The sequence below is a fragment of the Larimichthys crocea genome, chromosome III (genome assembly GCF_000972845.2).
Source record: "Larimichthys crocea isolate SSNF chromosome III, L_crocea_2.0, whole genome shotgun sequence".
In the NCBI taxonomy this organism is placed as follows: Eukaryota; Metazoa; Chordata; class Actinopteri; family Sciaenidae; genus Larimichthys; species Larimichthys crocea.
The window spans coordinates 32,586,077-32,607,732 of NC_040013.1; the positions used below are offsets into that span (position 1 = coordinate 32,586,077).

Consider the following 21,656-nt stretch of genomic DNA (forward strand, 5'->3'; position numbering starts at 1 on the left):
CCTGGACAAACAGCTGACTGCCCTAGCAACAGATGAAAGCTTTGTATTTAACATTATGAAATAACGCTGAACATCAGGGTTTTTTTATCATTAAACTGGATATTAAATGTTTTCCTTTAACCAGATATTTAAGAAAAGCCCAGTATGATAGATTGGGCTATATTTATCTGCCAAACTGATTGCTGTAGTAGACACAGGGATCATACTAATTCACAGCAGCCATGCGTGTGTCATCCCATAAGTGATAAATAGTGTTAGCTTTGTCTGTCTGACTCCAATATATCCAAAACCCAATGAGACTTCAGGTCCAGTCCTGGGTCTTGATAAAAAATCTTTTTTTAAAAACATCGTGAAGAATGCAAGCGATCAAATATGTAGGGCTCGCTGTATTCAGATAAATCTCAGCTTCTACTATACTATACACTTCATTCAGAAGCACTGGCTTTGAAGCTCTCTGTGTGAGAGAGACTAATCTGTACCCCGCTGCACTGCAAAATATCGTTCATACACCAGTATTATTATTATTATTCACCCAGTGACATAAGCTTGGAAGGAAGAGCGCAGGTGTGAATGGCTTGACATCCTCATGATATCGCAGCCTGTAACTTTGAAATACTAATCCAGCATTTGAGGAGAGCTAATTGTCGTGCGCTCGCTCTCTAATGGTGTCACTTTATTAACGGGGCTTTTGACATTTAGGCATCGGGCGTTTTGCTTCAGTATGTTTATCTCATCATGTCTATACTACAAATGCCACAGCAGGCCTAAGCAACAATGTTAAATATGTATGATTTGTATAGTATGCTGCAGGGTTTTTCACATCTAATCTCCCATATTTACTTTATTTAGTATGTATGTTAATAATATACACTTAAATAATACTGGGTGCAAAATGAGATGATCAGTGACAGAGCTTTGAATGTAGCTTCCTGTCACAGTTACTCATCGAGAAACAAAGGGCACCTCTCAGTAAGTCGGTCCTTTTGTCACACAGCTGCTAAAATAGACATTTGTAACAGCAAATGGAGCTCATGAAAAAAACACTTTTGGCTTCTTGATTTCGAGCTCACTGTTTCAGACTCAAAGCTTTTGAGTATAGATTTACAAATCCGACAGTAAGTAACTCATATTGCAGGCACCCTGCGAGACCGTAACAGCACACCAGAAGCCCTGACTTATCTGGTTACAAAACCCTTGACTGTAGGGACATCAGTGTTTTTTAAAAATATACTGAGGTGCATTCAAATCTCTCCATGTCCACTTTCTGGGTGTCAAACCAGACTTTGAAAAGCACTGATTCATGACCTGTTACCTTATTTAACTGCGTATGTGTGTTAAAGCATATTTAGCCCCGGTGATAGACACTCACCTCACGGAGTGTGAACTTTCCAGGCACAGCTGTGGAGTTTGGTGTCAGTAACATATGCGTTTGTTTGTGTGTGTGTGGCTGATGTCACCCATGCAGTGCTCATACGCAACTGTGCGGCAGTTGAGTTTCTTGCTTTTGGGTCTTATTTCGCCACACAGCACATGGTCACTAAAGAAAAGCACGTTGATTCCCTTCTAATACGCAAAAGCAGATTAGGTTACTTTTAATCTCACCCAGGTGCTAAAACAATATTGATATATCATGTTAATTCTGCAGGACTTTGTGTCTCCACCAATGTCCGTTTATCTGAGTCTCGAGAGGGGAGATGGTCTCAAAGCTTTCAACTTTAACCCTGACCTTGTTGGTTGTCTGTAACTGCCTCAGTGTGGAGGCAGACCAGTGGCACCAGTCAACCTTTCGATGTTGGAAGTGGCAGTAAAACTGGGAGAGATCTAACTAAAGTGTTTCCAGTCATGTCAGTGTTTCCAGTCATGTACATCCTGGGTTATATTAGATGGAAATGGTGTAAATTGGCTTTGGGAACACATACTAATGTTTAGATAAGCAACTGCAAGACACCAAGCTTTAGTTGCCACATATATGCTTGTTATTAAAAAATATGCTGACTGTGTGGTGGGATCCTTATGGGAGCCTATTAAGCAGATGAATCCTGGCAGAGTAGACTTAACGTAGGTAACGTGAGCAAGTTACATCAGATCTATTCTTTGTTGGGCCTTTAAAAAATACTAGATGTGCAAAACATTAGCCACAGTCATTAAGCTAACCGTCTGTCATTCATCAAAAAGTTGCAGGTGTGCTGATATCTTTCCATTAAACAATGATAAACAATGCAATTAGAGAAGCACAAAAATATCAACTGGACTTTAAATATCAACCTTGTTTTTTGTTCTGTATTACAGGGGAGCCTTTTCAGTGGTGCGCAGATGTGTCAAGCTGTGTACAGGACAGGAGTATGCCGCCAAAATAATCAACACCAAAAAGTTATCTGCAAGAGGTAAGCACGTTCATCCACGGCAGCACAATATATACTGGATCTTAGACCAATGTACGAAACAAAAGCTGTTATTTCACTAAAAGCCCAATGTGTAACTGTACAAGAATGACTAATTTGCTCATAGTTTCTGTGTCCCAGTGGTCACCTCCCCACCTACAAGTGTAGACAGTTATATAAGTGATAGCTAACAGCGAGATGGTGTTGCGTAGGACAGCATTTTATCACTGTATGAGAAAAGAACAACGGAACAGTTGCAAAAAGCTTGTGACAGCAAAGTAAAAACACAGCTAGTATTGTGCTGTGATGGCATGGCTGCCCTGTTTCTGAGTTGTTCTCATCACTCTCGTTGGACTTAGTAGTTTTTAATTCTGTCATGCATTCACAGTTTGCATTTCAAATCGAGGTATGCAGGGGATGCATGAGTGACACTGGGATAAAGTTCTGGTCCATCTTGGGAACTGGTGGGTGTAGCATAAGGCTTCTGTAAAACAGTGAATTGTGATGCCAAATGTAGCACATTTTGAGATATATTTTGTGAAAAACCGCAGCAGACAGCGGCCTCCCCCGAGTTATCAACGTCAAGTACCGCAGTGAAGAGTGAATTGAGCCAATACAAAGTTAGATAAAACAGGCAAAATCAGCAAAAAAACATGACAGTCTCATACTTAGACAACCTGTTATAACACTAGGGAATACATCATTTTTCTTTAGGCTGAATCAGACAGATTGATGTTAATTAATGTGTGCATTAATTAACATCAATATGAGAAATTAAGTAATGTAAACAGTGTGTCATGGACATCTGACTGCAGCTGAAATAATCAATGAATCAGTTAGTTGTGATCAACAGAAAATAGCACCCCCCAACTTCTTAAATGTGTTTTGCTGTAATCGTAATCAGATACGTTTTTTTTTGTTATGAACTGCTGGGCAGACAGAACTCTTAAAAGATCTGAAACTGGGTTCTGGGAAATCACGATTGCTTTCACTGAACTATTTCTGACATTGTATAGAAGATATATAAACTAGGGTTGCACCCTGAAAACCTGAAGTTGCATCACTGCACTTTGATTTTAAGCTGCCTCATTGTTGCTCTCCCTGGTACTTCGCCATGACTTGATCACTTAATGAAGAGGAGATTATTGTAAAAGCACGAAAGGCTCTGAACTTTGATTTTTTTTTTTTTCAATATTAATGGGATATAATTTCAGGAAGTTAAGCTCCACATTTTAACAACCCCTGGATGAAAGTATCAGCTAAATGGTTGAAAAGTAATATAATGATTTACTATATAATTATGTACCGTATTAATGTATACTACTTAATCATATAGTAATATTTTACTCAATGAAAAAAGAAGCACCCTAATTAGTGTCACATGCTGTGCAGCCAGTAACGGTTTAAGCCAAAGCCAAGGCTAAATGCCATGGTCATGAAGACCAGTCCAGCAGCACAGTGGTCGCTGTGGCTCTTTATGCCACCACTTGCCCAGTGTAAATCTCCTGCTGCCCCTCCAGCCTCGTAACTGGAGTCCCACTGATGTGGCCGTGCCAGGTGGCACCGCACTGACACTTGACTGTTACCCTGCCCTCGCACACACACACACACACGCACACACACACACACACACACACACACACACACACACATACACAAATGGGACCACTGCTTGTGTGTGAAAAATGTTGTGTGTGGTGGACCAGGCATTTTAACAGGCATTAGCAGAGGGCATCAACCTAAAATGTCTCAATTTGGACCACATGATTGTCAGTGAACCGTTTTGCGCCAATAAGGCTTTCTTTTAAATAGTTAATGATTGTACACATTATTTATACTTTAAATACCAGCACTGTACGGGGACCATCTATAAAATATTGCTTTGAAGTATATGCTGTGATGATGGAAGATGGTGTGGAGCAGGGACGTTTTCATGTATCAAGTTTGAAGTAGCGTGTGCTCCTCCCCTTGAAGATACAGATACTTGGAAACAGTGTAGTGTTAATAATTCAATCAGACGATGTTGTAATGCACTTTTGGATTTGGATTTCAACACACTATTTCCAGCTACAGCAGACATTAGACAAAAATAAATATTGTTACCTTCACCCATAAAATATTTTGGTTTGTAAAAGATTTATGATAAATGGACCAGATCCTGGCCAATATGGGATTTTTAAGACTAATTTTGGAGTAAAAAAGAAAAAACAATATAGAAAAATATAGTGAATTTTTGGACCTTTTCTATGTGGATTGTGCACTGATAAGACCAGTACTCAGACAGGCTATTCTTAGACATATAATAAGCAAGTAATAATCTATAAGCAATATATAATAGGCATTTTTTTGTTAAACATGTTAAATAATTTTGCTTATAGTTGTAGACCAATTCTAGTTGACATTGTTGGCTTTGCATAGCAACAAAAAAGCTGTAAAAAAAACATCCGTACACTACAAGTTCAGACACTTAGCATTAAGCAGCTAAAGAGCCAGATATGTCTAGATATGTTCCCTCATAAGTGGGTAGAGACAAAAAACAGAGCTAAAAGATAATGAATATAGTACCTATATTTGGCAGGTGTCAAGAAACACAACACCATATCAACTGTTTGCTTGCCGTATCATTTGAAAGGTCAATTTTAGGTCAAAGGTTAAGATCTGCTTCTTCCAGATTTATCAGCAAGTTAATATTGAATGTTAAAAAAATTTAAGTGAATGTGAAGTATGTTCAGTTTTCATCCGTCAACTGTCATGTAATATTTTCATTATGCAAGATATCATATCAAAATAAAGAAATAAAAAAAACAAGATGCTATAAAATGTACAGTGTTATTTGAGAGCTGCGTCCTATCATCATTGGCAGCAGTTATGTCACTCTTGTCATATTTTGACTATATGTCAGTGCCAGTAAGCCGCGTTTAATGAGATTAAACCATCCCAGATGATCCTGATGCTAACATTTAATCCCAGTGATTGGCTTGATGAAACCAAAAGCAACACACACACACACAGTAAATAATTCACCTATAGGTTGTGCTATCATTGCACCTATACATTTCAATGTGGCTGCTGTATCAGGGAGTGCAGCTGCTTACAGCTTTCCACCATATTTCTGAGGCACAGCATAATCTTCCAGCTTCTAAATTTAATAGGAATAAGTGATCTGACCTGACTGGCTGGTGCGCAAGGCTTGTGTTGCGCTCCTTACTAATGGATGAGCTGTGTTCTATGAAACAGCAGAGCAATGTTAGAACCCGCAGCTGCATACTACTTCTACTCCAGGTCCTATTTTTAGCTCCATGACCTATCTGACATGGGCTGCTACGGCCAGGTTTTATGACAGTCATGATGACTTTCTGCTCTACTTTAGAAGCGGGATATGCTTTAGGTCGTCGTGTTTGTTGTAATATCTCTCAGGCAGCAGGTAAGGTCGATGAGCTTGGAGCCCCGGTTGCAGAAAAGGAGCGTTTGTTTAGGACTGGCAGATGGAGATGGTAGCCGAGAGGAGGGAGGGGTCATGCGAGAGAAGGCACCCCAGGCACTTGGCAGCTGAGGGCCATGCGCCTGTACGCCTACATGCCTTTAGCACGGGACTCTCATCTGACTCTCGCTCTCTCTCTGTCTCTCTGACACACACACAGATATTCAGACGGCCATAGTAGAGGAGCTGAGACTGTGATGCACTCAGTCAACTGCACAGTAAACTCTATCAATAATCCATAACAGCTACAACAGGAAGAGACTGAAGATTTATTGTTTACAGTAGTCTAAATGCTACTTGAAGTCACAATGATCCACTCAAACGTCACAAATATGACTTTACATTATGATATTGCACAGTTATAAATAATTATAGTTGTGGGCTAGTTGTGTGTGTGTGTGATAGAAAGATGATACAATAAGGTAAAAGACTGCACACAATATTACATACTGACACACAGTTTCTCCAATGTCTGTAACATCTTCCAACCAATCCCAACGCCCCTGCAGCTGCAAAACGCTTAATGCCAAACCAGCACATGTCAACAGGAAATGTAGGACAGGTCTGTTGGGCAAGGCATCCAGCCAATCACAGAGCTTGTTTATTGGCAGAGATCTCTGGACAGGGGTTGCCAGAGGTTGCTGTATGGCCTTGTAATTTATCATTATAGTATTGTCTGTCTAACATTATAGAGTAGTTGTTCTTGTTTGTGTATATACAGGTGTGTGTGTGTTGTTTGAGATTCACCTGCAATGCAGTAGCAGTGATCTGACCTGGTTTGGACAGCCAGCTTTGTGTCAATGTCAAATAACCAGGACAGATGTAGTCACCTGAGCCGTGTGCGTATTAAACTATAGTAATAAGCCCCTCTATGCAGTCTACTTTGATTTAAAGTAGGATTTTACTTAATGACATAAGGATTTCATGATCTACACTTTGTTTATTGTCATATTTTACATTAAATTAATGGATGACACACAATGACATCTTCACTAGGCTCAGGGAATTCATCGGTCTACTATAACTATTACATTTTATGACACTACGATGTAATTTAGAGGCTGCATTATGACCCTATCCCTCTGTCCTGCCATTACTGTAAAATGTATAGGAAATCTAATCTCCTCATGACTTAAGCATGGTCCCCTTCTGACCTCGCTGTCCGCAACGCAGATCATACTTGACATTTCCCAACTGGCAAGAGTCATGCTTAATGTTGTGAGTCAAATGTTCTGAACAATGGTTATATCTGGCTGTCTTTGTGGCTGTCTTTTTTACATCACCTCCCCTCTTGAGACTTAAATCCTCACTGGTGGTGATTAACCCAAATTTATTCGTCTCCTCTCAGCTCCTCTCAGCTCCTCCAACATATAGATTCCCGCAGATCCCACCGAACGCTGTTCTTGGCTTATCTCACTCAGTGAACACTCAGTGCTTATGTTCTTCTCCTGCAACCCATCTCCTCCTGCTTGTGCTCTTTTCTCCACTTTCTCTCTCTTTCCTTTCTGGAACAGTTCTCATCCTTTCCCTCTCGTCTCATTTCTTATTTACCCTGCTGCATCGGAACCACAGGATTGGTATCTGACTGTTTGACTGACTGACTTAATAAAAGTTTGATTGAAGCAGCCTGTGTTACTACTGTTACTTGGCCACAGTTGCTATAGTAAACTAATTACAGTAAGTAGAGGTTTGATCTCGTTTTATGTTTACGTGTTAGTGCAGAACCTTAAGGCATAGGGCATCTCAAACATCTTTAATTTTATATATTTTGATAGAGTTGCACTCTTCACCACTGCTGTTTTGGTTATACTCTGCACTAAATGTCATAACTAGCTAATATGATTACACAAGCCAATACACTCGATTCGTCCAGCAGTTAATCCATCCATCCAGCCAAGCCACCTCTTCTTGCAGTCATCTATCCATTCAACTACTTTTTATTCTCATCTACTGCTTACAACGTCAGGTTATCGCCCACAATACAGACTGTAAGGACAGTTGTGCCTACTTCGTGGGAAAAGCAGCCATTACAGAACCTTGTATGATTGGTCCAACATGGGCAGATCGTACATCATTCACAGTGTTGGCTGTTGGTTTATCTCCCATTGATCCAGTCAGTCTAATGAGGCTGGGATAAAGGACCTGAATAGTGACCTTTCTTGTATATCTCATCTTAAGTCACACTCCAGCTGTAAATTCCAAGTGTAAGTCCCATAGGATCTTCCAATCCTGAGGGATCATAAGATGCTAGAAAGAAGCACACTTAATCGTATATATCTCAAGTTTAATTTGTAGTTTTTTTTTATATACTGGCTTTACTTTAAAACTTGATAAGAAATATAAGAAAGTAAAAGTGAGTCTGCCTGAAATTTAAAAAAAATGTTTTTACCATTACATGTAGAGATATAATTTACTTCTTCAGGCTTCAATCATGCTGTCCTTCAAAGACAGGCAGATAACAAAGGCTCAGTCTGGCCATCTGGTAGACTAAGCTAAGATGAACCATTGCGCTTACTCTGAGCCAATTCTGTACTTGTAGAGTAATGTCAGCAGATGCCACTGACAGAATGAAATATGATGCTTGTGCTTATGACATGTTTTCCACCATTTGACATTGTAGTATGATGGATAACATAACTGGGAGTGTTCAACACAAGCGGACAGTTGGTAATTTTTAAACTGACGCCAATCAGTTTGGAGTTAGAGTGGTGATCCAGTGATGAACAAATATCATATTCAATGTATTTGTAATGTATTTCTGAATAAACTATGAAGAGATATATGTATTTTTGAAATTTTACCCAGTTAACAGTGTCTAAAATGATGTTTCAAAACAAACACACAAATAGGAAAAAAAATTTAAAATTGAAGAACAAATCAATAGATTTAGAAAAACAAACACAAAATCAGGTGTTGTTGGGTTGGTTAAACAACAGCAGCTATCAGCAATGTCTTATTCTTTCAACAGAAAGACAGCAACCAAGCTTTGTGCATATTAATCGCCTTTGCTTTTTTTTTTCTCTCCTTCCTTCCTCCTCCTCCTCTGTCCCCTCTTCAACACTCCCCCACTCCTTTCTCCGCCTCGCTCCTCTCATCTTCTAAGACTATAATCACTGGGCTTACACTTCACTGTCACTCCTCAATGCCAGTGTGAATGTGTGCACTTGTGTTTCGCCAGTCTATTTGTGGGCCTGCATGCACTGTACATGTGTACAGTATGTGTGCGTTTGTGTGTTTTTAAGCCCATGCTACTTGTACATGGGTGTGGGTGAACACATGCATTTCCATGTTTATGCTCTCTGCTGTGCTTTGCATGCCTGCACATACAGGGTGATCCACCCCCTAGTGTGTGGGCTAAGATTGCTGCTTGCTTGATAACTATGGAATTTAGGTTGGCTAGCATCATTGAGCTGTTATATAAGTGTACACACATGCACACATATATAAATACTTAATCATGTAGTCTGCTTATCAAACAATAAGTTAGTTAGGCCTGTATTCTGACTCACAGGGAATGATGCTTTCATAACTTGATATGTTACACAATGTAACAAAAGATCTCACCAGCAGGACATCAATTTATTTATTCTATGGTTATGTTGGTATGGTGTTAAATTCTCTGCTGTATCATTTAGAAGGCTTTTTTACAGTGTGTATAGCATAACATGTCTGTGGATGAATAGAAAGTTAAAAAATATGAATTTCAGGTTGTTTTGGATACAGAATAGGTTACTGGTTTTCTCCTTATTAAAGATACCCTGTGGAGCTAACATCTAGTATCACTGTGGAACAATTAATTTATCAGTAGGTCAGTGTTTTGTTCGTCATGCATGACCACACGGGTGGCACAATGCACAGTCCTGCCAAGAAGGAGGTCGCTAGCAAGTTTAACATGGATGTAAACGATGCAGGTTTCAAAAAGGTTTTATAATGAAGAAAACGAATTTGTTGCGTGATACACACAATTTGTTTTGGTCAGTAACACTGATGTAAACTTGCAATTTTCTCTGTGTACAAGAAAACTCCATTGCAGCAAATCCAATGACCCATCTTCAGTATATTTTCTCATCCCTACACAGTTTCTAAAGTTAGTAGTTGTCATGTCTTAATAAAACTGGGCCTGTTGTATTGTCAATCCAATTGTTGATTTCTGCCTCTGTGTTACCATCCAACTCTGACTTCAATAGGTAGATTTAATTGACCGCCCTAATTTGTTTGTTGTTAATCTTTACATCCATTAGGGAAGATACTCGTCTACAGCTGGAGAACCAACACATCTCATTATTGTATTTCAGCTCAGGTTCATGTCTACTGGGTTAATGTGCAGACTGTGGTCCATTTGGCAATGTGTGTCGATTTTTGAGTCGATTTTTGTTTATGGTTTATGACAGTTTTGACATTTTCACATTTAGGGGCTGGTAGAATATCAAGTCATAATGAGATGAGTGTATTCGCAGGCAGATTTTAAGAATAACTCCTCATTACCTATCTCTCTCTGTCTCTGTCTCTCTTTCTCTGTCTGTCCGTCCCCGTTGCCCTTCAGATCACCAGAAGCTGGAGCGAGAGGCTCGGATTTGTCGCCTGTTGAAACACCCTAACATCGGTGAGCATATGTCTTTCTATTTTGACTCCTGTCACCACCAACTTTTGTTTGAGTAAATAGCAGAAGTTTTATAAAAGTCAGTATATTTATTAATTTTATATCACAAGATAAATTACATCTCTTACATCATTTTACAGTAAAGTGAGGTCACTAAAATGTGAACACGTGTTACAACTTAATACAAAAGGCAATTACAGATTATCAGAAAAATATAGCTAAGTATACACTCGCTGGCTACTTAGGTAGTAAATTAAGTACACGTGTACAATCTAATGTGGTGCAGTACACCAGCTCTGCTATAAATGTTGCCTGTACAAAGATAGTAATGTGGTAGTTTAACTATTCTTAATATTATTATTACTTTTCTGACTCAAGTCAGACTTGAGTCAACAAAAACTGAAAAATGAAAAGCTTTGTATAAGTAGAAATCATGGCAGAGCTGTTATACTGGCCCAGGTACCTAATGAAGTGGTTGGTGAGTGTACACAAACATGCAAGAAGTAAATAGACACCTTTAATTTGAATTTGAATAAAGGTGTCTATTTACTTCTTGCATGTGTGTGTATATAGCAGTAGCAATACACAGTACTGTAATACACAGGAGAAACATACTATCCATCTATTTTTGTTGATTAAGTCGACCCATTTATTGCCACAACCCCCTATTATACTGTAAATATATGTGATGTCAGACTCAATTATTATGACTCCCTGTGGTTTCTACCACACACATACACTCCCACTCCCTCTTTATCGCATTTGGCCCTTTTTTTTTAATTCTCCTGCAGCTGTTATACAGAAATGCATTTTCATAAATCATGTAGTTCACAGGTTTCAACTATCCTTAGACGAGGAATTAATAATACAACCCAGTGAAATAATGATTAATACACTGAGATACATCTCTCATCCTGTTTCTCTTTCTCTTCCAGTTCGTCTTCATGACAGTATATCAGAGGAGGGCTTCCACTACCTCCTGTTTGACTTGTAAGTCATCCTCCTCTCATTCCCCACCCTTGCCTACATATACAATTACATAACTCTCTCTCATATATTACCCCACCCCCCGACCACCACCACCCACGTCCTCCACATCCATCTCTTGGCAATTCCCTCTAGTTTCCATGGTAACAGAGTGGAAAGGGGGGAGGATTGGGGAAAGGGGTGTGCTGTAGGAAACAAGAAATAAAGTAGGAATTTTTTGCTTTATAGCCTTCACAGCGCTCCTCCCAACCCACACTTACGTCCAATCCAGGCATCCCAATTTTAACGTGTGTTTGTGTGCACGCAGGGTGACCGGAGGTGAACTGTTTGAGGACATCGTAGCCAGAGAGTATTACAGCGAGGCCGACGCCAGGTAGGAGCCATCACTCCTGTATGTGTGAAAGGGCTTCTCCTTGTCTTTAAATGTTCTGCGTCTACTGTTGTCCTCTCTTGTCTATTGTTTTTGTTTTGTTTTATGTAATTCCCTTTTCTTTTGTGACTCTGCTTTACTCTTTTTTCTACTCTTCGCTCCTCTTCCTCTTACTATCCACTTTACTTTCTGCTCTTTTCTCTTTCCTCTTTACTGCTGCTCCTCACGTCCATATAACCTTTAACTTTGCCTCCTATTTTCATCAGCATATAATTCATTTTTTTCTTTTCCTCCTCCTTCATTGTCTCAATTCCTCCTCGGCCCTTTGGTTTTTAATTTACATCAATGCCACGGTACTTCAGCTCTCACTCTGGCTCTTGAGTGACTTTTATGTCTAATCCAAAATTTTAACAATATGGGTTTTCAGCTTCAAAAAAAGCTTTTCAGGTTTTCAAATATGAAAAGTAATGTGGCCGTATATAGTGCCCAATTTCAGTAAAATTGACACAATTAAAAGTGCATCACAGCTTATTTTCATTATGTCTTATATCTTTTAGTTGTATATTAAGCCACCAATATAATAAATGGACAAGTACTTCCTGCAAAGTGCAAAACAAGTCACAGCAAGAAGCTGTTAACACAAAGAAATCTATATATTTTTTGCTACCAGGAATGGAAAAACCCACATATTTATGGTTTTCACAGTAAAATTGTCCCTAAAATAGTAATTTACATAGAAAGTCTGTGATATTTGTAATGATATCAACAAATGCTTATTGGTCAAACCTTAAATATATGTCTTTTAAATGATCCAATAAGCTTGACTGCTGCAGGTGGTCCAGGGTAAACCCCTATACTGTTATGTTGCCCCCTTCATTTCCGCCCATGTTCTTTCCCATACTCAAACAGCGGGAGAGTTATAAATAAGCATGTAAGCAAAATGGCCAAAATGAACACCTCTGTCCACATGTAATGTTTGTGTGAATGTGGACAGTCTCACCTTTTCTGTTTCTTTTATTTTCTTAATTTTCATTCAGCCCTCTTCTTTACTTTCTTTTTCCACCCCCCCATCACATCCCATGTTGTTTCATATCTCACTCCCACCACTTGTGCTGACTCATCGACACACACTCCACTTCAACCGATGATGGAAGAGGAAATAAAGTACTGTGGGGGGGGGTATTGTTTACAGCCCTAGTCTCTACTCCAAGCCATTTGACTTGTAGCTTGAGAACATTGTATTTAGGTAATTCGAGCCAAGTATTGTCTGACTGACTGGTGTTGTAAACAGTTTGTGTTACATTCATTTAAAAGGCTACAAGTCTCAAATATCCACGATGTTACATTTGATCAAAGAGCAAAGTTTTCAGTTTCGTTAACTGAGAAATTAAAATTTCTGGTTTCTGATTAGTCTGTAAATAAGATGCAAGACTCTTACTCACCTTATAAATGCGTTCATGCATTTTATATGATATATTAGTATCTTTTTTCAGATTGTTTATTAAGGTTTTCATGCATATTATCCATCTATTTCCTGTACCCCCGTATTCTATTCAGGGTTGCAGTGTTGGGTCAGGTTCAATCCCAGTGAGCCACTGTGTAACCCCAGCTGAAATTTCAATTAAACTGTTTTAATTGTGTAGAAATAGTGTAAAAACTCTTGTGGGCAAGAGTGGCAAGCTTTGGGTCACAGCTCAGCACTCTGGTTGCTCGATAAGCTCAAAGGATGGATCGGATATGGAATTATCTCTTGATCTGGTTTTAACAAAGTATGTGCAAAATGTTGGTTTGATTTAATAACAGCTGCTGCTCCCATGCCTTGCAGCAGGAACAACGGGTGGCAAATAGGCCCACATGTCACTCACAGTGAAAAGGTCATATCCCACTTAATCTGCAATTTGTTCTCTTTAATGCAAACATACAAATCCTGGCTTCCAGATAAAAACAACAGAATGAACCGTGAAATGTCCGCTCTTATGACCTTTGAAAAAACATTTGCAGCTACCAGCCAATGTCTTTTTGCTAATTCAATTGCTGCTCTAGAGTTTTGTTGATCTTTCACCACTGACAAATTATGTGAAAGACAAATACTAGATACTAGAATACTAGATTAGTAATATTTAATCTGACTTTCAGTCACTAAATTTCTGATCTGATGATGCAAACTGTTATTCAGTATATATTCATCACAAACTCACTGATCTTCATCCTACATCATAACACAAATGGTCTCGTTTACACACGCACACTCTCACAAACACATTTTATGCCCTGGAGAGAGAGAGAGCAATTGTGTGTGTGTGTGTGTGTGTGTGTGTGTGTGTGTGTGTGTGTAGCGCTGTTGATAATGATACCAATGATGTCACACTGGCTCAATATCTTTAGGCGATGAATGTACCATTTCTGACTGTCTCACTTGAATGAAGTTCCATGTACTATGACTGTATTGTTCAGCAGACTTGAGGCCAATATACAAGATTCTCATGTAAGCATACTCATCTGTCTTAAGAAATACAGAACTTGAAACTTGATTGTTTTTAATATCAAAGTGTTGCTATCAGTCATCAAGAGTACTGCTCTCTTTTTCCAGCTGTCTGGATTAGTCACCCAAAATACAACTTCCAATGTAAGAAATTGGCTTGCTTATTCTGTTTGCCGTTTTTACAAGGCAGTCATTAATTTTCTAAAAAATTTGGCCTACTGGAAAGGATTTTAATCTGCTAATTACCTGGGGTTTTTGCCTGATTATATTTGGTGTGCTCAGAAGAACCAAACTACATTTTTTTAGCTCCAACAACAACTAGAAAAAAAAAATCCCCTTGTGCATAATGCCGAGGAGCTTCTGTTTTGGTCGAGTCGTTTTTGCCGGCAAACAACAAAAGACAAAAGCTGAAGTGATGCATAAAACATGTTTAACTGTATCCAGCTTGTTTACAGGTTTTCATGTCTGTCTGGTAAATAGAAATGATAGAAATGTTTTAGTATGTGTTCAGGTTTTATTTATGTATTTTTTGAGAACAGATACGAAATTGTGTATAAGTGTAGGATGTGTGTGTGTGTGTGTGTGTGTGTGTGTGTGTGTGTAGGCTGTCATGTTCCTACCTTATGCTATAGTACTAATATCTGCCTGTCTAAACCCCCTGGTGATTGCCCTTTCCCACCCACCTAGTAACCCTCGTTCTCTCACTCATGTGCACACATACACACACGCACACACACACACACACACACACACACATACAGATACACACTTACTTTCCTTTCCCCTCCCTTCTGAATGTCAGTCATCCAGGCCAGTCCCCCCACTCCCACCCTCACTCCCTTGGAGACCAGCGAGAAATGGGACTTTAATTAGCTACGATAATTAGTCTCACACACTGGCAGTCACGCACTCACAGACCCCAAACTGTGCTGCATCGCACCTTGTCGCCCCCTGTCAGAATGTTTTAGAGTTTCTTTTTGGTTGTGTTTGGTTCAATGAAGGACATTATGAAGAGAGCAAGGGAGAAAAAAGCTAAATCAAGGCAGATTTTTCAGAAACGGTTTCAGAAACCCAACACTGTTAATTTATTGAGTTTGGCTAAGATGTTAGTAAACATTACCTATGGATGCAATCAGCAAACATGGAGAATGAATATGAGCCTCCTATGTGCATCTAATATTCATGCTGCATTTGTTTTGTCCACCAACCTCTGACAAAAATACCTCAATCTTTAGCTGCTACATGCTGCCATGGGTAGTTCATACTTGAGTTTCCATGGTAAAATATTTTAAAAGGTAAATTTTTTCCATCCTAAATCTGTTTTGCAAATACTTTTTACAGTGTATAATTTAGTATTGAAAGCATAAACAGGCATATGAGAGGAGAGGAGGTGCCCTCTTTTGACACACACTGGCTCTGTGTTTGATTTTCCTCCCAGTATCTCTTTACTTCCCTGCAGAGAACAGTGGGACGTTGTTGCTCAAAGTGCTGAGCAAGTCACATTTTTTGGCAAGTGTGACGATGGCTGCACTTTTTTTCCACTTTGCCCCACCAGGACTCCTTTGAAATGACATAATGGTTTTGGACAGCGAGATGCTTGAGGCACACATATAAAATTCCTAAATGGCATACACAATAGGTCACTGATAGGTCAAGCCATGCATGCATACAGTCAATTTTCCCATCACTTTCATTTTATATGAAACAGTAGGACGAGGACGTGTGAGCAACTGAACATAGGGCTGGTTATAGTGAAGAAATGAAGCAGAAAAGTGTGTTATTCTCTGTGGATAATAGCCTCTTATCTGACTGCGTCAGAGGCACGAGATTTCTGGAGGAATAAACACAAAGTAGAGAGCGGACAATGATGTCACTTATGATGAATACTAATAACTGTGACTCATGCACAGTGAAAAAGATTTGCCAAAAGATTCTGTCTGTTCTGAAGACCCATATATATTAGGGAGATCACTACAGATAGTTTCCATACTTTATTCATTATGCATAGGATCTTGAAGACATTTGAACAATGTGGACAGATCGCCTCTTTTATTAATCCATTTTAACAAGTAGGTCTAGGGGTAGATACACATTGGTTGGTTGCCAATGTTTCCTATGAATTGGTGATTGGAATTTGGTGAAAAATTGTGAAAGGATTGCCATAGATTATTCATTGTTTTTTTTTGTTTTTTTTACTTTTAAAGTTACATCAACTGGCTCCTGGGGTCGCTACAATTAAAGGCAATCATTTGTGGCCGTTGATGTGTTTACTGAAGCTTTGTTACCATTTGTTGCCCCAAAGCAGCCGATGCATTAGTTGTGTTATTGTCTCAGCTTTTAATATGTTAGAAGAGAGAGAGACAGTAAATTACAGTGATGAAATAAGGAGAGTTTTGACTCTTATGATGCCAGTGTGTGTGTGTGTGTGTGTGTGTGTGTGTGTGTGTGTGTGTGTATGAATGTTTATGAACAAGCATGCACATATCTCTTTCATTCTCTCTCTCAGTCCTCCCACTGACTAGACACTGTGTGGGCGTGGATCCTGCAGGCTGCTTGTCTCTTTGCGCCTGCTATTAGTCACATATTCTCCACATTACACTCTCTCATTGCACCAAGCCTACATAGACACACATTTAAATGTACATGTATCTCTTGCAGTGCACACACAGTGATGTGTTTTCCTTTTAGTGATGGAAAAATAGCCTGGCATCAGCCCACCAGTCTTCTATGATTCAGTTTCATCCTCTACATGAGTGTTCTATTTCTTGTATTATTAGCTCTCTTTGCTCTTCAGAAGCTTCCTATCTTCTCTTTCACAATCTGTCATCTTTTTCCGTTTGGTTTCCTCCTCTCCTCTCCTCTCCTCTCCTCTCCTCTCCTCTCCTCTCCTGTGTTGTTGTGATTTTTGTCCGGCGGGTTGTTCTGCTGTGGCTGCTCTTGTCTCTCATCATGTTTAAAGAAGCAAAACGAACCGTTTTTGTCTCCTCCACCCACATTTCCCCACCCATCCCTCCCCCTTCCAACATCTCTATCTGCATTCATCACTCTCTCTTCTACCTCTCTCTTGTCTTCCGCCCGTTATTTGTCCTCTCCTCCTCCTCCTCCTCCTCCTCATTTCAACTGACGTCTCTGTCACTTGGCCTCCTCTAATCTAATCTGTTGTTTTCTCATCTTTAAATTTGTCTTATTCATCTCACATTGGGTCTGCCCATCACTCTTTTCATCTGGAATCCTCTTTCCTCTTTCCTCCAAGCACCTTCCTTCCCTTTCTCCACCTTCATCCCTCTCTGTACATCCCCATGATCCATTCATCCACATCCCTCCTTTCACCCCCCACCATCCCTCCTCTCTCTGTTTTGTCTTCACAGTCACTGTATCCATCAGATTCTAGAAAGTGTCCATCACATTCACCAACATGACATAGTGCACAGGGACCTGAAGGTTAGTATATGTAGAGGAGCATCTGGATCCCTTACACCCCTCCCTCCCCACAACCTTTGCCTGCTTCCTTTCCTCCCTCCGTTCTTTTCCTCCATCCTTCCGTCCTCCCTCCTCCGTCTCGTCTATTTGTGTCGTTCCTGTCAGTCACTGGTCTAATGTCCGCCTGTCCGACTTACGTCTTGGTATGCTATATTTCCTCTTTTAATTTTTAGTGTATTGTATTTATGTTCTTTTGAATTGGAGCACCCTGGCCTGCCTCACCCACCCCTCCTTGCTCCATCTGCCCTCCCAACCGTTCTCCTCTCAATCATTTTACAAACAACTACATAACAAAATCTCCTGTTGCACTGACTGACAACCAGATCCATCACTGACTGAGCCTTGCACACACACACACACACACACACACACACACACACACACACAGTCACCCCCGCACATGAGCACACATCCTTCTGCAAGGTGCAATAAATATCCAGTATTTACACATGCTCGTACAACCATCAATTTCTCCCACCAGGCTAGTTTAAAAAAGCCACAGTTATATTTATTGTGATCTTCATTGATTTTTTTCCTTTTCTTCACGCCTCCTCCCTTCACTATGGCTTTGAGTCATTTATTTTATTGTATTGATCTGTGTATTTTCGAGATAGCCTCATTCAACATGAAGTATGTTTTTCTAGAGGTGTTTAGAGATCTTGGGCTTTTAAAAAAATACGATTGTTTTTGTTTGCGTGTTATTTTTGGTCCTGAATTTTACCTCTGAATATTGAGACTCAGACCAGAAATGACATAGTAAATCCCACAGTTGTGTTCTCAACTGTTGAATAGTGTAATGCTGAAAGATTTTGGTTTCCCTTTCTTCTTTTATTTCTTCATTTACACACATGTTCACCTTGGAATAAATCATGTTTTGTATTGCCACACTGATGTAGTTAATGAGTAATGAGTAGAGAGTAGTGCCCGTTTCTAAAAAAAAAGAAGCTTGCCGTAAGATGATCACCAACTCAAGATCATAATTAAGTCACCAGTTTGATTATCTCTGCAGCCATCATCATTTAAATCTTTACTTTGAGCCTAATATATTACTGTATATTAATGTTAATTATTGCTCATACAGTAACTGCAACTGCTGGAAAAGAAATGTACTCTACTCTGATCATTAGTATTTCAACAGATAATGCAGTAGCTCATTTTATTCATAATGCTATTTTAATTTGAAGCACATCGCTGCTACAAAGATACAGTAAGAACTGGTAAAACAGCTAATAAGTAAACAATTCACAAAACTGGTTAAACGCCTATTTTAATTTTCTTCTTCAGCATTACTTTTATCCAGAACTAGAGTGAAAAACAAGAGCAGTCCCATGGTGCATTTGTGGCAGTTATCTGGAGACCTAATTACTCAGTTCGTCTTTGAAGAATATTGTAAAGTGGGGTAAATTGCTAGACAACGTGCTAAATAAACATGTGTTACTAGGATATATGTCATCTTACAGTTGGATAAAAGGTTTAGCTGTGTATGTTTCTACATATTCTAATCTAAATGTTAAAATGAAGACACCTCTTGAAGAAGACAACTCTTTTGTTTTTACATATTTGCTGTTCAGACGTGCTTTCAGGGTAGTTAAATCAAAGCGTGAACAAGAAGGCTACAAAATGGATTAAAATACAGCAAATGTTTGGTGTCATATTCACAACGTCACCACCACTAACTGCTAACTAACACAGGAACGTTTGGGATGGTGTCCTTCCATCAAGTACACACACACACACACACACACACACACACACACATGCAGAGGATTCTTACCCTGTGGGTTACAGAGCTCAACAGCTGATAAAGTGTGTGTGTCTGTGTGTGTGTGTGTGTGGGGTGATACATGGACACACACTCTAAACTGCATGCATACCTACACAGAAGGGGCATGTGAGAGAACGGACACACATTTCGTAGGTGGACATAGTTTTAGCCTTGACCGCACATTTGCAGACACATGCGGTCACATGCTCGTGTTGGCTTTTGGTGATCAGCACATACACACACTCAGCTCTTAGCATTTTGGCTGTAAATGTGACCTGCCTAGTATTTATTTATTGGGAGACCTTTAGAAACAAGACACAGGATTCTAATTTATAGCCCTGAACTTTACAGCCATGCCAGTCTGTCTTTCTCCTACTCTCTCTCTCTGTTTTTGTTTCTCACTTTCTGTCTTTCCCTCTCTCTTCTTTCTCATCTTATAATATTTTGCAGACTCCTGCTTTTTTGTAATCTATTATGGTTAGTCCCTTCCAGGTCTTGTATTTTTGTTAGATTAAAGCTGCCCCCTATATAGAGCCCAGTTTCTGTTTTTAATTGTTGGGCTGCTAGTTTCACCTAAAGCTGCAGAATTTTTCAGAAATTTGCTCACACTTTTCTCCAGATTCCATGATGGAAAAAGTCCTTCCTATTAGATAGGAGTGAAATCGAGAAGACCATGTTAACTTAAAGGCAGCTCACAAGAAACAGTCAATTATACATTGCAACCCCCTGAATGCAAATACATAATATGCATTTTATTCTCTGTTAGTGTGTTTAGATTTCTTGACACACATAGGGATTCTCCTTTATCAGCCGTCGTTTTCAACAATACCCAGACGTTGGCAAACTGCTGTTTTCTCAACAGACGATTAATCTAATTTTCTGACTATTTTATGAAACACTTACGTTTTGTGTGTTTATAGTCAGGTGCTTTAATTACTTAAAGTGAGACGTAATCATTTCTGTTACTCATATTTCTTTGGAGGGACTTCATTGGCATATTCATTGTCTGTGTTATTAATGAATCTAGTTTTAAAAGACACATCCCACAGCTGGATCACACAAGTTTTTTACTTTTGGTTTTTATTTTTAGTGTCCGGTAGCTAGCTGACATCAGAATGACAGCTCATGTCAGCAGAGGCCAGCGAGGCTGGCAATAGACATGGCGTTGATCCCAGACACATCTTTTAAATGTTATTAATTGTACAATGACTCACTCCTTCCCTTACCGCCTTCATCAACGCCTTCTGTGACTCCCAAGGCCAGCCACATTCTCACACCCTCTTTCATCACCCAAAGCCTGCTGCCTAAAATATGGAGGGAGGTGGTGTATCTAGAATCCACCTGCAGCCATATTAAAATGTGTTTCTATGGATATACTCATTTTTTAAGTATAAAGTAGCAAAGATAAATCTATAGATAGATAAAGACCTTAGAGTATACCCATTAAGTTGTAGAATAGATTGATTCAAAGGAATCTTCTGTTGCAGAGCACCCATAGCCTTTCCAGGCTAACCAAGTCAAAACCATAGCTGCAGCCAGCTTCCACACACCTCACTAATGAAGATAATTATTGACTTTTGATCAGCTTCAATCCTGCAGGAGTTTTAAACTGAATTTTTATGTGGGTAGCTCAACACGTAAGTTAGCATACTGTAGGTCTTACATGTGGGCCACAATGGTTAGCTAACCTCGCCTGTGTAGCTAACTATTTGGAACCTTTTTACTTACTTCGTCTGCATTATTGCGAGTGTGTGCTTATCTGTGTGTCAGCCAAAGCCAACAAAAGGTGAGAGTGTGACGCCTGGCAACAGAAGAGCCCTTTCAACCCCTGTTGTACCCCTTAATCTCCTCCCACTCCTCCATCATACCCTCCCCACCCCAACCTTCCTTACCCTTCCCTCCCCACACCCCTGGCCTGTGCACGGGATTGTAGCACTGCTCAGACTAACATGCGCCCCCCCCTCCCCCCTTGGTGTTTGCATGCAGTCATTGCATCCAGCAGATCCTGGAGGCGGTGCTTCACTGCCATCAAATGGGTGTGGTGCACCGGGACCTGAAGGTGAGTGATGAGGGTCACATTGCTATTCCTTGAGAGTGTGCTTAGATATTT

The 21,656-nt window shown here is 39.7% G+C and overlaps 1 protein-coding gene across 18 annotated transcripts in view; it reads left to right on the plus strand.

Moving 5' to 3' along the window:
• camk2b1 (calcium/calmodulin-dependent protein kinase (CaM kinase) II beta 1) overlaps positions 1–21,656 on the plus strand; it is a 63,084-nt gene that overhangs the window by 2,649 nt on the left and 38,779 nt on the right. For 12 of the 18 annotated variants that reach the window (XM_027278367.1, XM_027278364.1, XM_027278372.1 and 9 more), the window contains exons 2-6: positions 2,290–2,384; positions 10,406–10,465; positions 11,398–11,452; positions 11,757–11,822; positions 21,533–21,605. In XM_027278367.1, the coding sequence (XP_027134168.1) occupies positions 2,290–2,384; positions 10,406–10,465; positions 11,398–11,452; positions 11,757–11,822; positions 21,533–21,605 (349 nt within the window). Of the gene's footprint in view, positions 1–2,289; positions 2,385–10,405; positions 10,466–11,397; positions 11,453–11,756; positions 11,823–17,669; positions 17,743–21,532; positions 21,606–21,656 lie in introns of those variants that run through there. The other 6 variants (XM_027278365.1, XM_027278369.1, XM_027278373.1 and 3 more) reach the window with 2 other exon arrangements.